This window comes from Formica exsecta, unplaced genomic scaffold, assembly GCF_003651465.1.
Source record: "Formica exsecta isolate Colony F162 unplaced genomic scaffold, ASM365146v1 scaffold194, whole genome shotgun sequence".
Taxonomy (NCBI): Eukaryota; Metazoa; Arthropoda; class Insecta; order Hymenoptera; family Formicidae; genus Formica; species Formica exsecta.
Window position 1 is genome coordinate 384,427 of NW_021849240.1, and position 15,861 is coordinate 400,287.

The 15,861-nt window shown below is 35.4% G+C and overlaps 2 protein-coding genes across 6 annotated transcripts in view; one reads left to right on the forward strand and one right to left on the reverse strand.

Annotated features, from left to right (window-relative positions):
* The window catches only part of LOC115234080 (pleckstrin homology domain-containing family G member 5), an 87,808-nt gene extending 80,469 nt beyond the window's left edge, over positions 1-7,339 (forward strand). For 3 of the 4 annotated variants that reach the window (XM_029804820.1, XM_029804819.1, XM_029804821.1), the window contains 12 exons: positions 1-194; positions 865-1,010; positions 1,223-1,534; positions 1,785-1,934; positions 2,159-2,422; positions 2,712-2,927; positions 3,287-3,507; positions 3,624-3,797; positions 3,899-4,104; positions 4,724-4,959; positions 5,250-5,526; positions 5,592-7,339. The exon at positions 1-194 is cut by the window's left edge and continues 1 nt beyond it. In XM_029804820.1, the coding sequence (XP_029660680.1) occupies positions 1-194; positions 865-1,010; positions 1,223-1,534; positions 1,785-1,934; positions 2,159-2,422; positions 2,712-2,927; positions 3,287-3,507; positions 3,624-3,797; positions 3,899-4,104; positions 4,724-4,959; positions 5,250-5,255 (2,125 nt within the window). In that variant the 3' untranslated portion in view covers positions 5,256-5,526; positions 5,592-7,339. The remainder of the gene's footprint in view (positions 195-864; positions 1,011-1,222; positions 1,535-1,784; positions 1,935-2,158; positions 2,423-2,711; positions 2,928-3,286; positions 3,508-3,623; positions 3,798-3,898; positions 4,105-4,723; positions 4,960-5,249; positions 5,527-5,591) is intronic. The other variant, XM_029804818.1, reaches the window with a different exon arrangement.
* A 3,483-nt stretch (positions 7,340-10,822) lies between these two features.
* Positions 10,823-15,716, reverse strand: LOC115234101 (leucine-zipper-like transcriptional regulator 1). Of its 2 annotated transcripts, none has more exons than XM_029804851.1 (11): positions 15,311-15,716; positions 14,804-15,112; positions 14,564-14,678; positions 14,262-14,428; positions 13,969-14,170; positions 13,549-13,905; positions 12,776-13,217; positions 12,501-12,679; positions 12,054-12,338; positions 11,781-11,963; positions 10,823-11,587 (listed from the first exon to the last, which is right to left on the reverse strand). In XM_029804851.1, exons 1-10 carry the CDS (start codon positions 15,415-15,417, stop codon positions 11,844-11,846), a joined length of 2,283 nt encoding a protein of 760 aa, XP_029660711.1. In that variant the 5' UTR covers positions 15,418-15,716; the 3' UTR covers positions 10,823-11,587; positions 11,781-11,843. The 2 variants fall into 2 exon arrangements, with proteins under 2 accessions (XP_029660711.1, XP_029660710.1); XM_029804850.1 differs by having other exon boundaries at positions 12,501-12,691.
* Between the last annotated feature and the right edge of the window lie 145 nt (positions 15,717-15,861).

The window sequence follows — 15,861 nt, forward strand, 5'->3', positions numbered from 1 at the left end:
GCTCGCTGCTGGACGGAGTTCCGCTGGGGCTGCGGGACTCAAAACCAGTAAGCAGCGCTGGAGCGGGTTCTTCACCAACACCAAGGGTATCAAGATGGACCTCTTAACTGCCCAATTGGACGAGTACAACAAACACGGCGTGCCGAAACCCGCGAATATTCATTTTCAATGTGATCATACGATCAACGAAGAAGGTACAAATTCCGCCCGTCTCTTCTCGCGCATTTCCCTCAAAATGACGAAATCTCGAAGTAACATTTATCTGCGCGTTTCATTTAACGTGTTCTCTCTTTCCTTCTCGAAAAAATATCTTCATCTCGAAAGAACGTTTAAATTCTCCTTTTCTACCATCACCCACCATTCGTTACACGCAGACAAAATTGGTAAAGTTTGAAAACTCTTGCTTTTAATGACTGTTGTCGAAGAGTCATGTTATTTTTTTATTTCCACTTCTCGGAACAATGTTTTTGTTCGAGTGCAAAAATACGCGGTTGTTTGAGTCGGACAGAATTCATTCTAAGCTATCGTATAGATATATACGAAATGCGGTTGGCAACGTTGTAGTAATTTAAATTACTAATAGCATCCTTTCGTTAGCGCTTGCAGTATCGAAAATCGAAAGTCGATGAATAAGGGACATTCCTGTGTGTTTTAAACAAAATAGTTTATCGTTTGATCGACGTGATTTTACACAAGAGGCGTGACTTAAAGCGGAACTTTTCTTTTTCATCTTTTTTTTATGATCTTTATAAAGAACTTACATCTTTATGTGATCTATAAAAAATAATCTGAGTAAATGACATAGTTTGTTATAGCATGTACCATTGTAATGTAAGCATCCTTAGTCTCTTCGTATTGTTTCAGCGTTCTATAGTTTAGAAGATGACTGGCGCAACATCGTCGAGAATTCTCACCTACTCTCGGAGAAACAAACACAGCAACAAACCGCTCTCTGGGAGTTGGCCGAAACCGAAGTGGCTTACATTAAAACGTTAAAGGTCGTAACCGATGTGAGTAAAATATCGATAATTTACATTTCTACGTTTTCGTGAAATTAAATTCATCGTATCGAAATATGATCGAACTAATCAAATTGTGTGTGATGGATATATACCACGAATATCTGAAAATTAAAACTCCCTACAATTAGAGTTCAGAGATGATTGAAATTAGAGTTTTCAACCTTCCTAAAAAGTGATGATGATCGTCTCTGATATCGCAGCTCTTCATGGCGTGCCTCTGTAGCCTGCAGGCCTCGAATATCCTGAACGAGGTCGACAGGTCAAAGCTCTTCAGCAATATACCTGATATCTACGCCGCTAATCGCTACTTCTGGACCGAGTATCTGCTCACGATGGTGAATACGTCGAGATCGAGCGGACAACCGCTCGATCCCGGTCATCTTCTGCTGGGCTTCGAAACTTTCGAGCAGACGTTCGCGCCTTACACGAGATACTGCGCCGAGCAAAGCAAGTGTCAGCAATATTGTAAGGACCGACTGAATGATAACCAGCTTTTCACGGCGTATCTGGTGGTATGTATACATGCTCTGTTAATCTAAACTTTTCTTTCTGTTTTTATATATGTTACAAAGCTAAAATCTTCTCTGTCTCTTTTTCTGTATATATACAAAAATTCGTAACAGACAAGTCTTTTAAATTTCACAGTTTAATATGCACATAAACGTAAAACTTTTACTTTTAATAATAACCATTATTGTAAGAAATAAATTGTAAAGATGGAAATAATAATGCAAATTATATTAACAATATCTCAATCATTAGTGGTGCGAAACGCAAAAAGACTGCAACCGACTGAAACTTATGGACATACTAGTGATGCCGATGCAGAGGCTGACTAGATATTCGCTTCTGCTCAAAGCCGTTTATAAAAATACAGAGAACGAGGAGCAACGTGCGGAATTAGTCCATATGGTAAAATAAATTTTACATTTTTCTCATTTTTCCCTCATTAATACCAGATAAGGATAGCAAAGCAAAAGAGAATTGGATTCAAAAATTTGCCCAGATATTATGGTGCGTTTTGTAAATAAAAAGCGAATCCTATAATTATAAAACTAGTTCACACCGATAGAAAACACGAGAAGAAAAATTCACAAGAGCGATAATTCCGTTTGAAAGATTTGTTTCACACGTAGATCAAGTCTGTCGACGGTTTCGTGGCGTCCGTGAACGCGGCCCTAAGGAGAAACGAGGAGGCTGCTCAGCTGGACAGCGCAGCCTCCCGTCTAGAAAGTTACGACGTCGTGGAATCTAAAGGGCTCGATGAGGAAGTGGAGAAACTGATAAAACTATACAGCAATATCGACATTACCACGGTGCCGATGCCCGGGTGCCCGAAGGACAGCTTGAGAACCCTTCTTCGAGAAGGGGATTTGAAACTAAGAGATGCTACCAGCAAGGTATATAACGTATATGTATACGTCGATAATGTTATTTAGCCAAATCAGAATTACTTTTAGTACTACATTCAGAAATATATATGATCAAAAAAATATCCATGATTATCGATAATAAGCGAAATAATTGAATAAAATAATTCTACTGTAATTTGATGTATTTTATGAAGTTTCTATAAACTTAACTAATTTTTTCTCTACTTCTATCTTAAAAATACCAAACAATTATTTAATTCTCATTGTGTTGAAATAAAAAATTAACAGTATAATATCTATCAATTATCCTTTACAGATGGAAGTGCATGTACTATTATTGACGGACATGCTGTTGATTTGCAAACCTACAACGAAAAAAATGTTCAAGATCATTAGGCAACCGTATGTTGTCGACCGCATACGAATACACGAGGTCAAAGAACCGTCCAGTCTGGGATTGGTTTATCTTAACGAATACGGGACAGTTTCGGCCGCTTTAATCCTTAGCGCCGGTGACCCGAAACTAGCCAAGGTAACTCGACAAACAACCATCATGAATTACGACCAAGTTCGCAGAATGTTGATTCACTGTCCCGTTCGATTTAAATTCCGCGTTGGTAGTTTACCTTCATTAACGACGGTCTTCAGCAATGTCGCTTAACTAGCGGTAATAGTTTCAATTAAATCTTTATCTCTATTTCTAGCTCATATATACACAACACAATTTTTTAATCATCTAAGAAAGAGAAGATAGTATTAATTAAACTTAAAGTTGAAGTGTTGATCGATACTGGTGATACCGATGGCTATAAATCTTCACGTTTTTAGCTAACGGTTTCTAGTTAACGAGCGGAAGTTGTTTTGAACTAACAGTACCATACGCTCTTTCAGTCATGGATGGAATCCTTGAGACACGCCAAACAACAATTCGCATTGATGAAAGTACCGTCGCTCGGTACCGAGCCAGCAATGAATCTGGCAACTGTCAGCAGGCAACCAAGTACATTGGGCGATGGCGATTTCGAGGTAGAAGAGTGCGAAGGGAACTTTCCAAGAACTCCGCGTGGTAGTAGCAGAGCCTCGCATGTTAGCAGTCTCGCTCATAGCCATAGGTATATATCAAAAAAGTGAAAAAAAATCTCGACACCTAATCAAAGTCCTGTTTACGTGTTGCCTACGCGATGCAATTGTATATAAAATTCTATGGAATGCGTTTCATCATTTCCAGCGGTAGTATGGAGATGGAAGGCGTGTCTCCGGGAAGCAGCAGCTTTCTTCCCAGTTATAATCCGAGCAGAAACGTCAGCGTGGAAACAAACGAACAACCGCGAGCATCGAGTTCATTGTCATCGGAGGAGGGTGGCGAATCTAGTTCCGGGCATAATCATAGATTGCACATAAGGTAAGCGCAATGTTGAAACCTCGAGCTTGTGATTTCACATTGATGAATCGTAAAAAAAATGGATTAATAACATCTCTATTAAAACTCGTTGTCTGAAATAGACGTTCGTTATTGGGTAAATCCCCGACGCCGAACACGTTGAGTGTCCAAGTACCGTATTCGAGTCTGGGTCAATCGCTACCCAATTTGACGCTGGCCACCTCACCACAAACTTCCACTGTGTCGCCGACACCACCGAATTCATTGCTCATCGTGCCGCAGATGACAAAGAGCAAGGATACTCTGCTCTCACCAGGACACCGAGGTAGCAATTACCGACGCGTATCTCTGTGCCTACGTTTGTAGCAATTTTCCAGGAACTGAGTTACAAAATAAAGGCCGTTATGCACTAACGACGTAGTCTCGCACACTTTCTAACTCTGCACGCCGATTAGATCGTAGTAACATGTAAATTACTATCACGAGTACCATCTCACTGAACGCTTCTCTATTTTGAAACCATATATGTTTTAATGCCATTTGCTTATTAAAAATAGCGGGATTGTCATCCAGGATGCAAACACGAGAGAAACGTAATATAATACCAAAGTGTTGTAACATATAGTTTAATGTAGATTTTATTAGATATAAAGCGTTGGTGAATCGTTTAATAGACTTGTTTGTTGTAGATATTATTTCCTAAACATCCCCAAATATCATTCCCATTTGAAAACTCCGATAAATACCGCATTGATAAAAATTTTTATTTTAATATCCTTAGATGAGAAAAGCAGAGAAATATGTTTTATAATTTTGTTTGATTTCCTATTCTGTCCATAATTGATCTTGATTGTTTTTTTTATAGAAATATTTATTTATAAACAAGAATGTGTCTATAAAGATGTGCTTTAAACAAATATTCATATACCGATCATATGTGTCGTCAGGTATATCCTACCCACCGCCGTCGCCACCACGAGGTGCTCTTAGACGAGCGTTTGCGTTACCGCAATCCCGAAATCCGCCTTTGATCAAAACAAGGCATGTGAATGCATCCCTGACACAACCGGTGATGCAGGCAACCACGATAAGCAACTCCGACACCGAAGTTATCGAGGAAAGACGGAGAAGGTTAGATCCTTCGCAGAGAATGCCGTCGACGAGTAGCGTCGTCGAAGAAAAGGTAACGATGTTACATATTTATTATTAAAAAATAATATAGCAAAAATATATATTTATATCAATTTATAACGAATTGTTACTAAAATGCTTCTCCAGTTATTATTTAACAATTTATTATGTACGACTTAAATGATCGTATATTGAAAAATGTGATAAGAGAAAAGAATGATAATATTCTAAAAATGTCTGTTAAGATAGTAGACCAAAAAGATAATCATCTCGATGTTGCTTTAAATTTTCTCTTTTAATATTGTAGACATTCGTTGATAACAGAACTGGTATTGCTCGTAGAAATGACCTGCGAATTGACCTGCAAGAAGAATTTCCCAAAGAATGTATGGTATGGACAACACCGCCGACATAGATGTACGTGATATGTAAAGCTCGACGTGGATATACGTGATATATAATGCTCGACGAGATGCATTCTTCTCTTTGACTCTATGTGTGAGTGCTGCACACACTTTCGCATAGAAAAAAAAATTCGGGGAGCATTGATCTTCGAGGATTGATTGTCTCGCACTCTCTGGAATTCTATCTGGAAACGTATCAAGCAATTTTACAATCGGTAAGACGCGTCACGCTGTAAAACCATAATGCCAATTGCCCATATCGTTGTTTCTGTATTTTCAGATTGGGGCCATTCGAAATCAACGTGAAGTTTGTACCACGACCGTATTGCTACTTTATCTCGTTATCCTTGTATAGTAGATGTTTCTTTATAATATTTATCCAAGTCCGAATTGTCTATGTTTAATATTGCATCGCGGTGTTGGACAGTCGCATGCAATATTCAACATTCAGACGATTTAGACTTTTAAGCGACGAACAAAAAGGCCTACTTAGCATATATAATTACATTAAGATTACATAGTGAGTGTGTAGGGCCGTCGTTGACATTTAAGACGCCTTTATAAAAGAATTTATTTAATATTTTAGCGAAGAAAAATTTTTTTAGAAGATAAGAAATTGATATTTATCAAAATCATGGAAATACATTTGGCGCATCTAATATTTTCTAATGATGAAAGAAAGAATTTCAAGTACAATTGCCTTTTTCAGGTTCAACGAATAAATTAGTGAAGTAACAATAAAGTATAGGAAGATGTCAAAATATTTTAAGATAAAAGAAATTTAAAACCACTTTATTCTTGTGTTTATTCTAAAAAAGAAAAAAAAAACATTTTAGATTTAAATTCGACGTTTGAGGACACCCTTCTCTGAAACTGTTATTGAATAGAATAATATGATATCATACTTGTTTGCGAAAGTTTGAATGAGGATCTTGAGTTTAGTCGAAAGAAAAGTAAATTCTATAAAACATTATTTGTAACACATATAATATTTCAATTTTTTTAAACTTAAAACTATCCTTTCTTCCTTCGTGATGAAACGCTTTTATGCAATGCACAATTTGCACATTGTTTTGCGGCGGCTCTGATGGATGTTAGAACTTAACGATTTAAAAACGGATAAGTGAAAAGTAATAAACCTTTCGAGAAAGATTTTACTTGAAACAATCTTGAACGTAACAAATGATTGAACAGAATATGCATTATGAAGAATATCCGTATGAAGTGTAAATAACAAATGTAAAAGAGGAATTTAAATCATATTCAAAATATTGCCATGCATATCCAATAGCAGCGTAACATGCAGATACAGTAACCGATCGGAATTTATTTAACACTTCGAAATGAGAGTAACAGCATGTTATGGTCAATTAGAGGGGAGACCATTAGAAAAACTACCACGTTCTTTTTACATTTGACTATGTATACTCTTTACTTATAAACTCGCATTCCATTTAGTCATTTCGTTACATTCATGAAAAAGATTCGATAACTATGTCAAAGTATGTGTCGTCAACATGTCGTCAACGTGTGTGGTCGAAGATTATGAAAAATGAGCTATAACGAATCGTAAACGTTGCGTTATTTCCTACAAGCAAAATTTGATGAGCGACAGGACGAAGGAACGAAAAGATGGAAAAACATTGAAGGGATATTTATTTTAAGTACAAATCCAACTGGAAGATTTTGTTCTAAGATGAAAAAATTGATTTCAGGACCGATTCTTGAAATGCGTTACTAATTGGATGGTGTATTCAAAAAATAAATATCAGCTATTTAGAGATAACATTAAATACAATAATGCCATCTATATAAAGATAACATTATGTAGAAAAGAAAGAAAGAGAGAGAGAGACAGGAAAAGATAGAGCAATGATTTTATACGAGCTCCTGTTGTCCGGTTCCTCTCGTTCCCTCGATTCGTATTATTTGCCCTTAAGTTTGAAGTATTAATTACTTCCATAAAAATACGAATCGTATGTATGTACAATTATAATCGAGATTAAAATATAATACATAATTTATTAACTGCGCTTATTAATATTACCATTCATCCTATAATTTATGAATTTTTTTTATTATACATAAACAATTACTATGGTTTATGAAATTTAAGAGAAAATCCGTTGGGTATGTAATTTAATTTAGTGTGATTGTTTATACATTCTCTTGTAAAATATAATGCTAATTTAAATCTAGCTATATATTTGCTATATCATACTATATTTAAATTCAACAGTTAAAATATGTGTGATTTCAATATATATTAAATTATATTATATCAATTATATTTGGATACATTAATATATAAATATATCAAATATTGTACATATTGCAAATGCTAGAAGTTTTTAAATTCAGCAATGATATCTTTTAGTAAATTAATCATACATTTAAATCAATATTATTTATGTGATGCATATTTTATAACTAACTATAATTTTATTACTATTTTCTTTGTAACAAATTATGATTCAAATATAAACATAAATATTATTAATTCAGCAAATTGTTAAGTTATTTATCTGTCATCAAAGCATTTTTTATTAAAAATAATATATCACACACATAAAAAACTGATTATTAAAAAATATTTATATTAAAAAGTATATTGAAATATATAATTATATCAAAAAGTAAATATTTTATCCAATATAGATAATTAGTTTGAATACATGTTCAATATAAAGGATGAGAGCGACATTTTTTTTCGGTTTCTGTGCTTTTTATAAATAATAAAATATCGTAGATATATTTTGTATATCCGTATAAATATATCAAATAAATATACGAATCAGAGAATCTTCATATTAAACATTTTTTTTCTAGGCATTTCCTAGTACAAAAACATTTGTAGGCGATATTTATTCTCGATAATTTTTGATTAATACTCACATAAATAATATTTGGTTACGGTCACATGGAGTTCACTTGACGGAATTGTCGCACTGTCGACACGAACAAAAAAACCGTATCGATGGTCGCGCGAAGTTTTCATTTGATGAAATTGTCGCACCACCGACGCGATATACGATATTTGCGCGTAATACGATAGTCGCCCAATTCTTTTCTCGGCACTTCCGACATTATAAGTTTGCAAGCAATATTTCTTTTTGGAAACTAAATTTTTCTTAATTTTATGAATACACGTTTGATATTGAGAATTATCATCCGTTCGCACTATACATACAACGCCACGATATACAATAACATATATGTATATATATACATACATAATACGGTGATCGCCCGATACTTCTTTCAACACTCCCGATACTATATACACACACTTATTTGCAAACAATATTTATTCTCAATAATTTGAAATTGTGACTCGAGTAACTGACCAGACAAGTATAATTCTTATAGTCACAGTATCGTATTATAATTGCGACTATAACAATCGCGACATTAATCACAGTGATCAATTATTCCGTTCCTTCGACATTTACAACATTTTCGATACTCGATCGCGATTATATCCGCACGATAAACGTCCGATCAGTCCGATGAGACAACTTAATCGCGCGCAAACTCTACAGACGAGAACGGAAACGACTAAATATCTCAACTTCCGACTTCGATCGACGCGATTTGAATATGGCTGTCATGTGACGCGGTTGACTTCAGCTTCAGCGCCAATTTTTATGAAACGCGACATATTACATTTTTCCAACGTACCGATTGGCTATCGAATAAAGAATTTTTAGAGTTTTGAAACTTTCTTGTAATAATTGCGTTCTTAACACTTGAAAAGTTAAAATAGCGCACGATCATTTGCATTTTCGAATCGCTTGTGATGCAAATTTATTCGCGATCAAGTATCGTGTGATGATTTTAAAATATTGTGAATAAACATTGTTTGCAAGTGTGTAATATCAGGAATGTCGAGAAAAGTAAAATCGCGGTCTATCATATGCGTAAATACATCGCGCCAATAATGCGAATATGCGATAATTCCGTCTGGGCGATCGTAACTTCAAAATGTCCTGGATGCCCTTTGGACGTCCTAAGGACATCCTTGTGCTGTCTGGGAAATATACGAATCAGAGAATCTTCATATTAAACTTTTTTTTTCTAGGCATTTCCTAGTACAAAAACATTTGTAGGCGATATTTATTCTCGATAATTTTTGATTAATACTCACATAAATAATATTTGGTTACGGTCACATGGAGTTCACTTGACGGAATTGTCGCACTGTCGACACGAACAAAAAAACCGTATCGATGGTCGCGCGAAGTTTTCATTTGATGAAATTGTCGCACCACCGACGCGATATACGATATTTGCGCGTAATACGATAGTCGCCCAATTCTTTTCTCGGCACTTCCGACATTATAAGTTTGCAAGCAATATTTCTTTTTGGAAACTAAATTTTTCTTAATTTTATGAATACACGTTTGATATTGAGAATTATCATCCGTTCGCACTATACATACAACGCCACGATATACAATAACATATATGTATATATATACATACATAATACGGTGATCGCCCGATACTTCTTTCAACACTCCCGATACTATATACACACACTTATTTGCAAACAATATTTATTCTCAATAATTTGAAATTGTGACTCGAGTAACTGACCAGACAAGTATAATTCTTATAGTCACAGTATCGTATTATAATTGCGACTATAACAATCGCGACATTAATCACAGTGATCAATTATTCCGTTCCTTCGACATTTACAACATTTTCGATACTCGATCGCGATTATATCCGCACGATAAACGTCCGATCAGTCCGATGAGACAACTTAATCGCGCGCAAACTCTACAGACGAGAACGGAAACGACTAAATATCTCAACTTCCGACTTCGATCGACGCGATTTGAATATGGCTGTCATGTGACGCGGTTGACTTCAGCTTCAGCGCCAATTTTTATGAAACGCGACATATTACATTTTTCCAACGTACCGATTGGCTATCGAATAAAGAATTTTTAGAGTTTTGAAACTTTCTTGTAATAATTGCGTTCTTAACACTTGAAAAGTTAAAATAGCGCACGATCATTTGCATTTTCGAATCGCTTGTGATGCAAATTTATTCGCGATCAAGTATCGTGTGATGATTTTAAAATATTGTGAATAAACATTGTTTGCAAGTGTGTAATATCAGGAATGTCGAGAAAAGTAAAATCGCGGTCTATCATATGCGTAAATACATCGCGCCAATAATGCGAATATGCGATAATTCCGTCTGGGCGATCGTAACTTCAAATTTGTTAAATAATCATATAAATATTGTTTACAAGTAAACATATATATAGTGCGAAAGAAAATATTGAGTAATCGTATTAGATATTATATGCAGATTCTGTTCGCGCTATAATAGTTCAATTATTAAGCATAGTAATAAAATTTTTTTTTTACAAGAGTAACAAAAATAGGATTATCATAAAAGAAATATTCATTTAGCAATATTTCCTAAATATATTTAAATGTATTATACAAAAAAAAATAGTGAGCATATAAACATATTTTTATTTTATTCAATTTTATTTAATGTAAAATGTACTATATATTATATCTGTACATACACATATTTTTAGAACAATCGGAAGAATTTCTTCCTTTTTTAACAAAAAGTTATAAAAACAAAAGCTATATATTACTACCTACTCATATTTTAACTCTCTGTACAACTATATCATAATGATCGCTAATTAAGGACACATATGTAATAATGTACATCATTGTTCAAATGTGATCATTGATATTAATCTATTTATGGAAAGTATATCTTTCCACTTATTCTGTGTATGTATTGTATGATGTCTTTAATATGCCGTTACATCACATAGAGACACTACACAGTCACTAAGTTAATATCATACATTAAGATTTCTCGCACAATGCACAATTTTATATCAAGTGCAGTTCTATAACACGGTAAAAGTCATTGCTCCATTTCATTTAATATTAATAAAATCTTGATTACGGAAATAACTTTCTAAGCCCGAAGTCCGATAGTGCAACGACGGTGCGTCTCAATACGTTGCAACTGACGGAACAGCGACGGGTAATAGTAGACCACTGGTGTTGCCTCCTGTCATCGATACAACGAGATGACGTGTCTGGATGATCGATATCGCATGTGGTGGATGATTCATGAATCGAAGCAGACGATGTAGTCATCGATAATGGCAGCAGAGTCTGTATATCTGATGTTAAGCAAGATTTAGCTGTATGATCGAGATAACAGTTACCGACAAACAGAATCGTTCGTCCTATGAGGATGAAATTCACACGGCACAATTCCTAGAATGAGAAAACTCCGGAATACTATTGTACCAATATTTTTAGCCTCTTCATTATGTGTTTTACTTGACATTTACATGTGTGTAACACTTAAATATTATCTATAATTAATAATTTTCACCATAGACAAAACTCGGCAAAATTGAAAATAAAAACAAAAGCTTCTTTAAAAATAAGATTTTTTTATATTCACTTGGAAACTGCACGGCGATGGTAAATCCCAGCTACACGGACGACGATCTGAAGTAGAAATCCGTCAGCAATCATTCGTCATATCTTGACACGTTCTAGTCTCGCTACGTTCGTCGGCCAATGCATCGAAAATATCCAGCAAAAGTTCGCGGCTCAATTGCCTTAATCTTGGAAGCCTAGCAACCTGTACAAAAATGATACTTTGTTATATAAATATATTTAAATAATAGCAATGTTATATGTCGATAACGATCTGAATATTTCTGAATATTACCTTGCTAAAGTGATGAACTATCAGATTTAGGGCATACTTCTTCATATCGGCAGCTTGCATCCTATCGGCTGCCTCTAAAATCTGTATAACATTCTCAAAAGTAACATTCATTTCAAGATTCTGTTTGCAAAACGCTTGGAGTCTGTTGTTTGTAAAGCCGTAAAACACTGGCGCAGTAAATAGATACAGGGAATCCTCAGGGGGCATCGAAACATCCGCATAATAAATGTACCTCAGCAACGAATAGAAAGATTCTAACGACGGTATCATCTCCCCGATTTGTATCTATATAAAAAGTAACATTCACATATTTTATTACTAATTGCATTGTACAATATAGTATTGTAAAATTTTCTACATATAGTCTCTTCTCTTCCATTGTTCAAAGTTTAAAGTTTAAAATATGAATCGACAGTATATCTATTTTTATAAATTGCCCAAACTTACGTTCACCATATTATTTTCAGGCATAAAAGATCGGAACATTGCTTCAAAATAGCTACATCTCGCCGCGAGAATAGCCTTATGCGCCGTTATCGGCATATCGTCCAGCATCAATGTGATGTCGCAAAATTCCCGACCAACGTTCTTTAAAAACGCTTCCATGTCTTGCTCCAGACTGGTTCCTAGCGAGTAAACTTGATTAACCGTAAAAAACGTATACGTTAACTAAACATTAATGTAAAAAATACTCTGTAAAAGTGCATGTGAAAGATACATACCAGTAACAGATTCGTACTCATATTTTGTAAAAGTTCTGGTTTGCGGCATCTGCTGTCTCCTAATAATTTCCACCATTAGCGGCTGATCGAGAGTCTCAAATTCTTGGCTCATTACAATTAAATTATAATTATTTTCCTTGACGACGAAACTAAGGCAAAACTCTTTTATGAAATATAACTTCAAGTGCACGGCATTGCGCAAGGCCTCTAAGACGTTCGCGTGACTTATGGTTGCCTCGAGGTAATTAACACACAATTGTTCCAAGCGTTCCATATTAAATTGCACGGCGAGACGATACACGTCCATCATAAGAAGTACGATGCGATTACTCTGCGGATCCTCGATTTTGTCGTCCGATCTCTTAGTGGGATCGATATGATCGGTATAAATGTAATTTAACACCATTTCGAAAGCTTCTGGTACAGCGTCTTTCAATATCACCTACAATACAAATTTAATGACTTTATAAAGCCATTAAATGATAATTTTTTTATTCTATTTGATTGATGTCACGATGTCATGATCAAAAAAAGATATTAATTGTTTTTCGTAAAAGATAGTATATAACAAAAGTTTTACGATGAAGATAGAAAGACTCATAGTCAATACCTATAAATAAAAATTAGTAAAATTTTGTAAATATGTTTTGTGATCAAATATACTTCTGTAATAAATATACATTTATTTTAGTTATATCTTCCTTTCTTTAGTTCTTCTATAAATTTTTAGGTAAAATGAGAATACGTGACATTAAATTTGATGTTTTAATCACCTCCAATGGTGGAACTTTGATGGGTACGTCAACTGTACTAAACACTTGTTCCAGATGCTTGTCCCTTTTCTCACGAGCTTGTCGAATGCGCGTTCGGAGAAATTGTGAACGTGCCGCCACCATAGCTATGTGCGCAGGTATTTTGGTCCCTAGCTCCCCCACGATGAATTCCACGTCGCAAAAGAGACGAATATTAAGCAATCTGCCAAAATCATCGTGCAACGTGCACTTGGGATACGACGAAAACTGAAAGCGGTACATTTCAGCAGAACGTATATTGTTGTCCACAGTTCCTCCGAAAATGAACATTGCCTCTCCAATCACGGCGGCAGCGTGAAAAAGCCTGCCAGGTGGTACCTACATACATTATATATTGAAAAAAATTCAACAAAACAACATTCGACAGAACAAGTTGTCTACCTGGCTGTCGGTGGACGGTAAAATGACATTCCACGTTTGCGTATCGAGGTCATAGCAATGGAGATCGTTGGACAGAGCCGAATCGGCCGCACCACCAAAGACATAAAGGTGGCGATCAAAGCTGACCATCGTGTGACCGTATCGCCGCGCGGGTGGCGGCGGTGCGCCACGTAATATATGCTCCGTCGATATCCGCGTCCATCTAGAAAAAAATGTAATTTACAGAATTGCATAAATCGCAAATTATATGGATTACGCAAATGTGTAATCTACACTGTCGTAATAAAATTTACCTTCTTTCTTTGAAATGAAATTGAAAGAGACTGTTGGTTGTCCGAGCCCCACTCTGGCCACTAAAAACGAACATGGATTCTCTGGCTACTGCGACAGGAAAATTGCAGCATGTCGGTGGACGCTCACCAGCCGGAATAACCTCTTCCCATGCTTTATGATCACCAGGCTAACAAAATTATTTAATTAAAATAAGGTATCTCTACTTTATATAATTTTTAGTACAATTAATATTTATATTAATATTAATAATTTAATATATTTTCTATGTTTATATTTTGCGAATATTTCTAAAATATCCTACCAATAATGATATTGTCCACATATCATTCAATCTAGCATTACCATCATAGCCTGCAAATATCCATAATTTATTATCGTAAACAGCAGCACCATGTGCAGACCTAGGCACTGGAGTCCTACAAATATGTTAATGTATTTAGTAAACATATTTCAGATATAAATCCATAAAAATATATTAAGAAGCAAGAATTAATGCCAGACATTGGGAAGAGGGTTCTTAAAGCATGTAAGTAATACTTACAGTCCGATAAATTTCCATTCTGTCCACTGGCCAGTCTGGAAGCGATACTCAAACAGATCATTCTTATTACTGAGATTAGAGTTGGAGTGTATATCCCCGGTATAACCACCAAACACAAACATTGATGATCCATGAACGACCGCAGAGTGATGATAGCGAGGAGCAGGTGGAGTTCCCGTTGCAAACGCTCTACCCCAAGATTTCTCTTTCACATCAAAGCGCAGTAAATCGTTCAACATTCTTTTGCCATTGTCGCCACCAAAAACATAAATAGCATCTTTATATGCTACAATAGTGTGTTTGCTGCGTCTGCAAAAAGGAAAGAAGGATGATTAAATATGCTATCAATAGCTATTTCGTTCTAAACATATTGCGCGCATTTATATAAAATGTTAAATAAAGCTGTTATTATAAGTGGACCAAATAAATTTGTAGAACCACATTGAAAAAGTAGCAAGAGCAGAGAGTCCAAAGAATACAAATAATGATTGATGTTTTTCAGTTTACCTGGCACCGACAAATTCATCGCATTCTGGCATACGTTGCCATCGGTGCACCGTCTCAAACGGACCCAAGTCTAGCGTCAGACATTCAGCGGTTGCCACGTTATCCATTTTCGCACGTTCACGAAATAATATCTCATTCAAATGGATGGCTCGCCCTCTCCTTAACCTAAGCGTTCTTTCTCATTGACATATCTTTCTCTACACGAAACAAGTGTTGATGTAAATTGTCGACGTCATGCGTACCGCAATGATGAAAAACGCGTCTTTAAGTCATCGTAGAAATCAACGTTCAAGATCGCTCCGCGAAACGGAACGTACATGTGTCAAAAACATGTGTGTCGCGCGTAAATTGCAAGAATCAATACCTAGTATCACCCACATACATTTGTGTCACTGTCTCTACGTCACGCTTGCCGTCACCGTCGGCATCAATGAAAATTTGCATATATGTATATGACGTTATATATATATATATATATATATATACTACATGATATAAGAAATATATGCATACATATTGTTAACATTGAAAAATTAACTCAATTAATACTA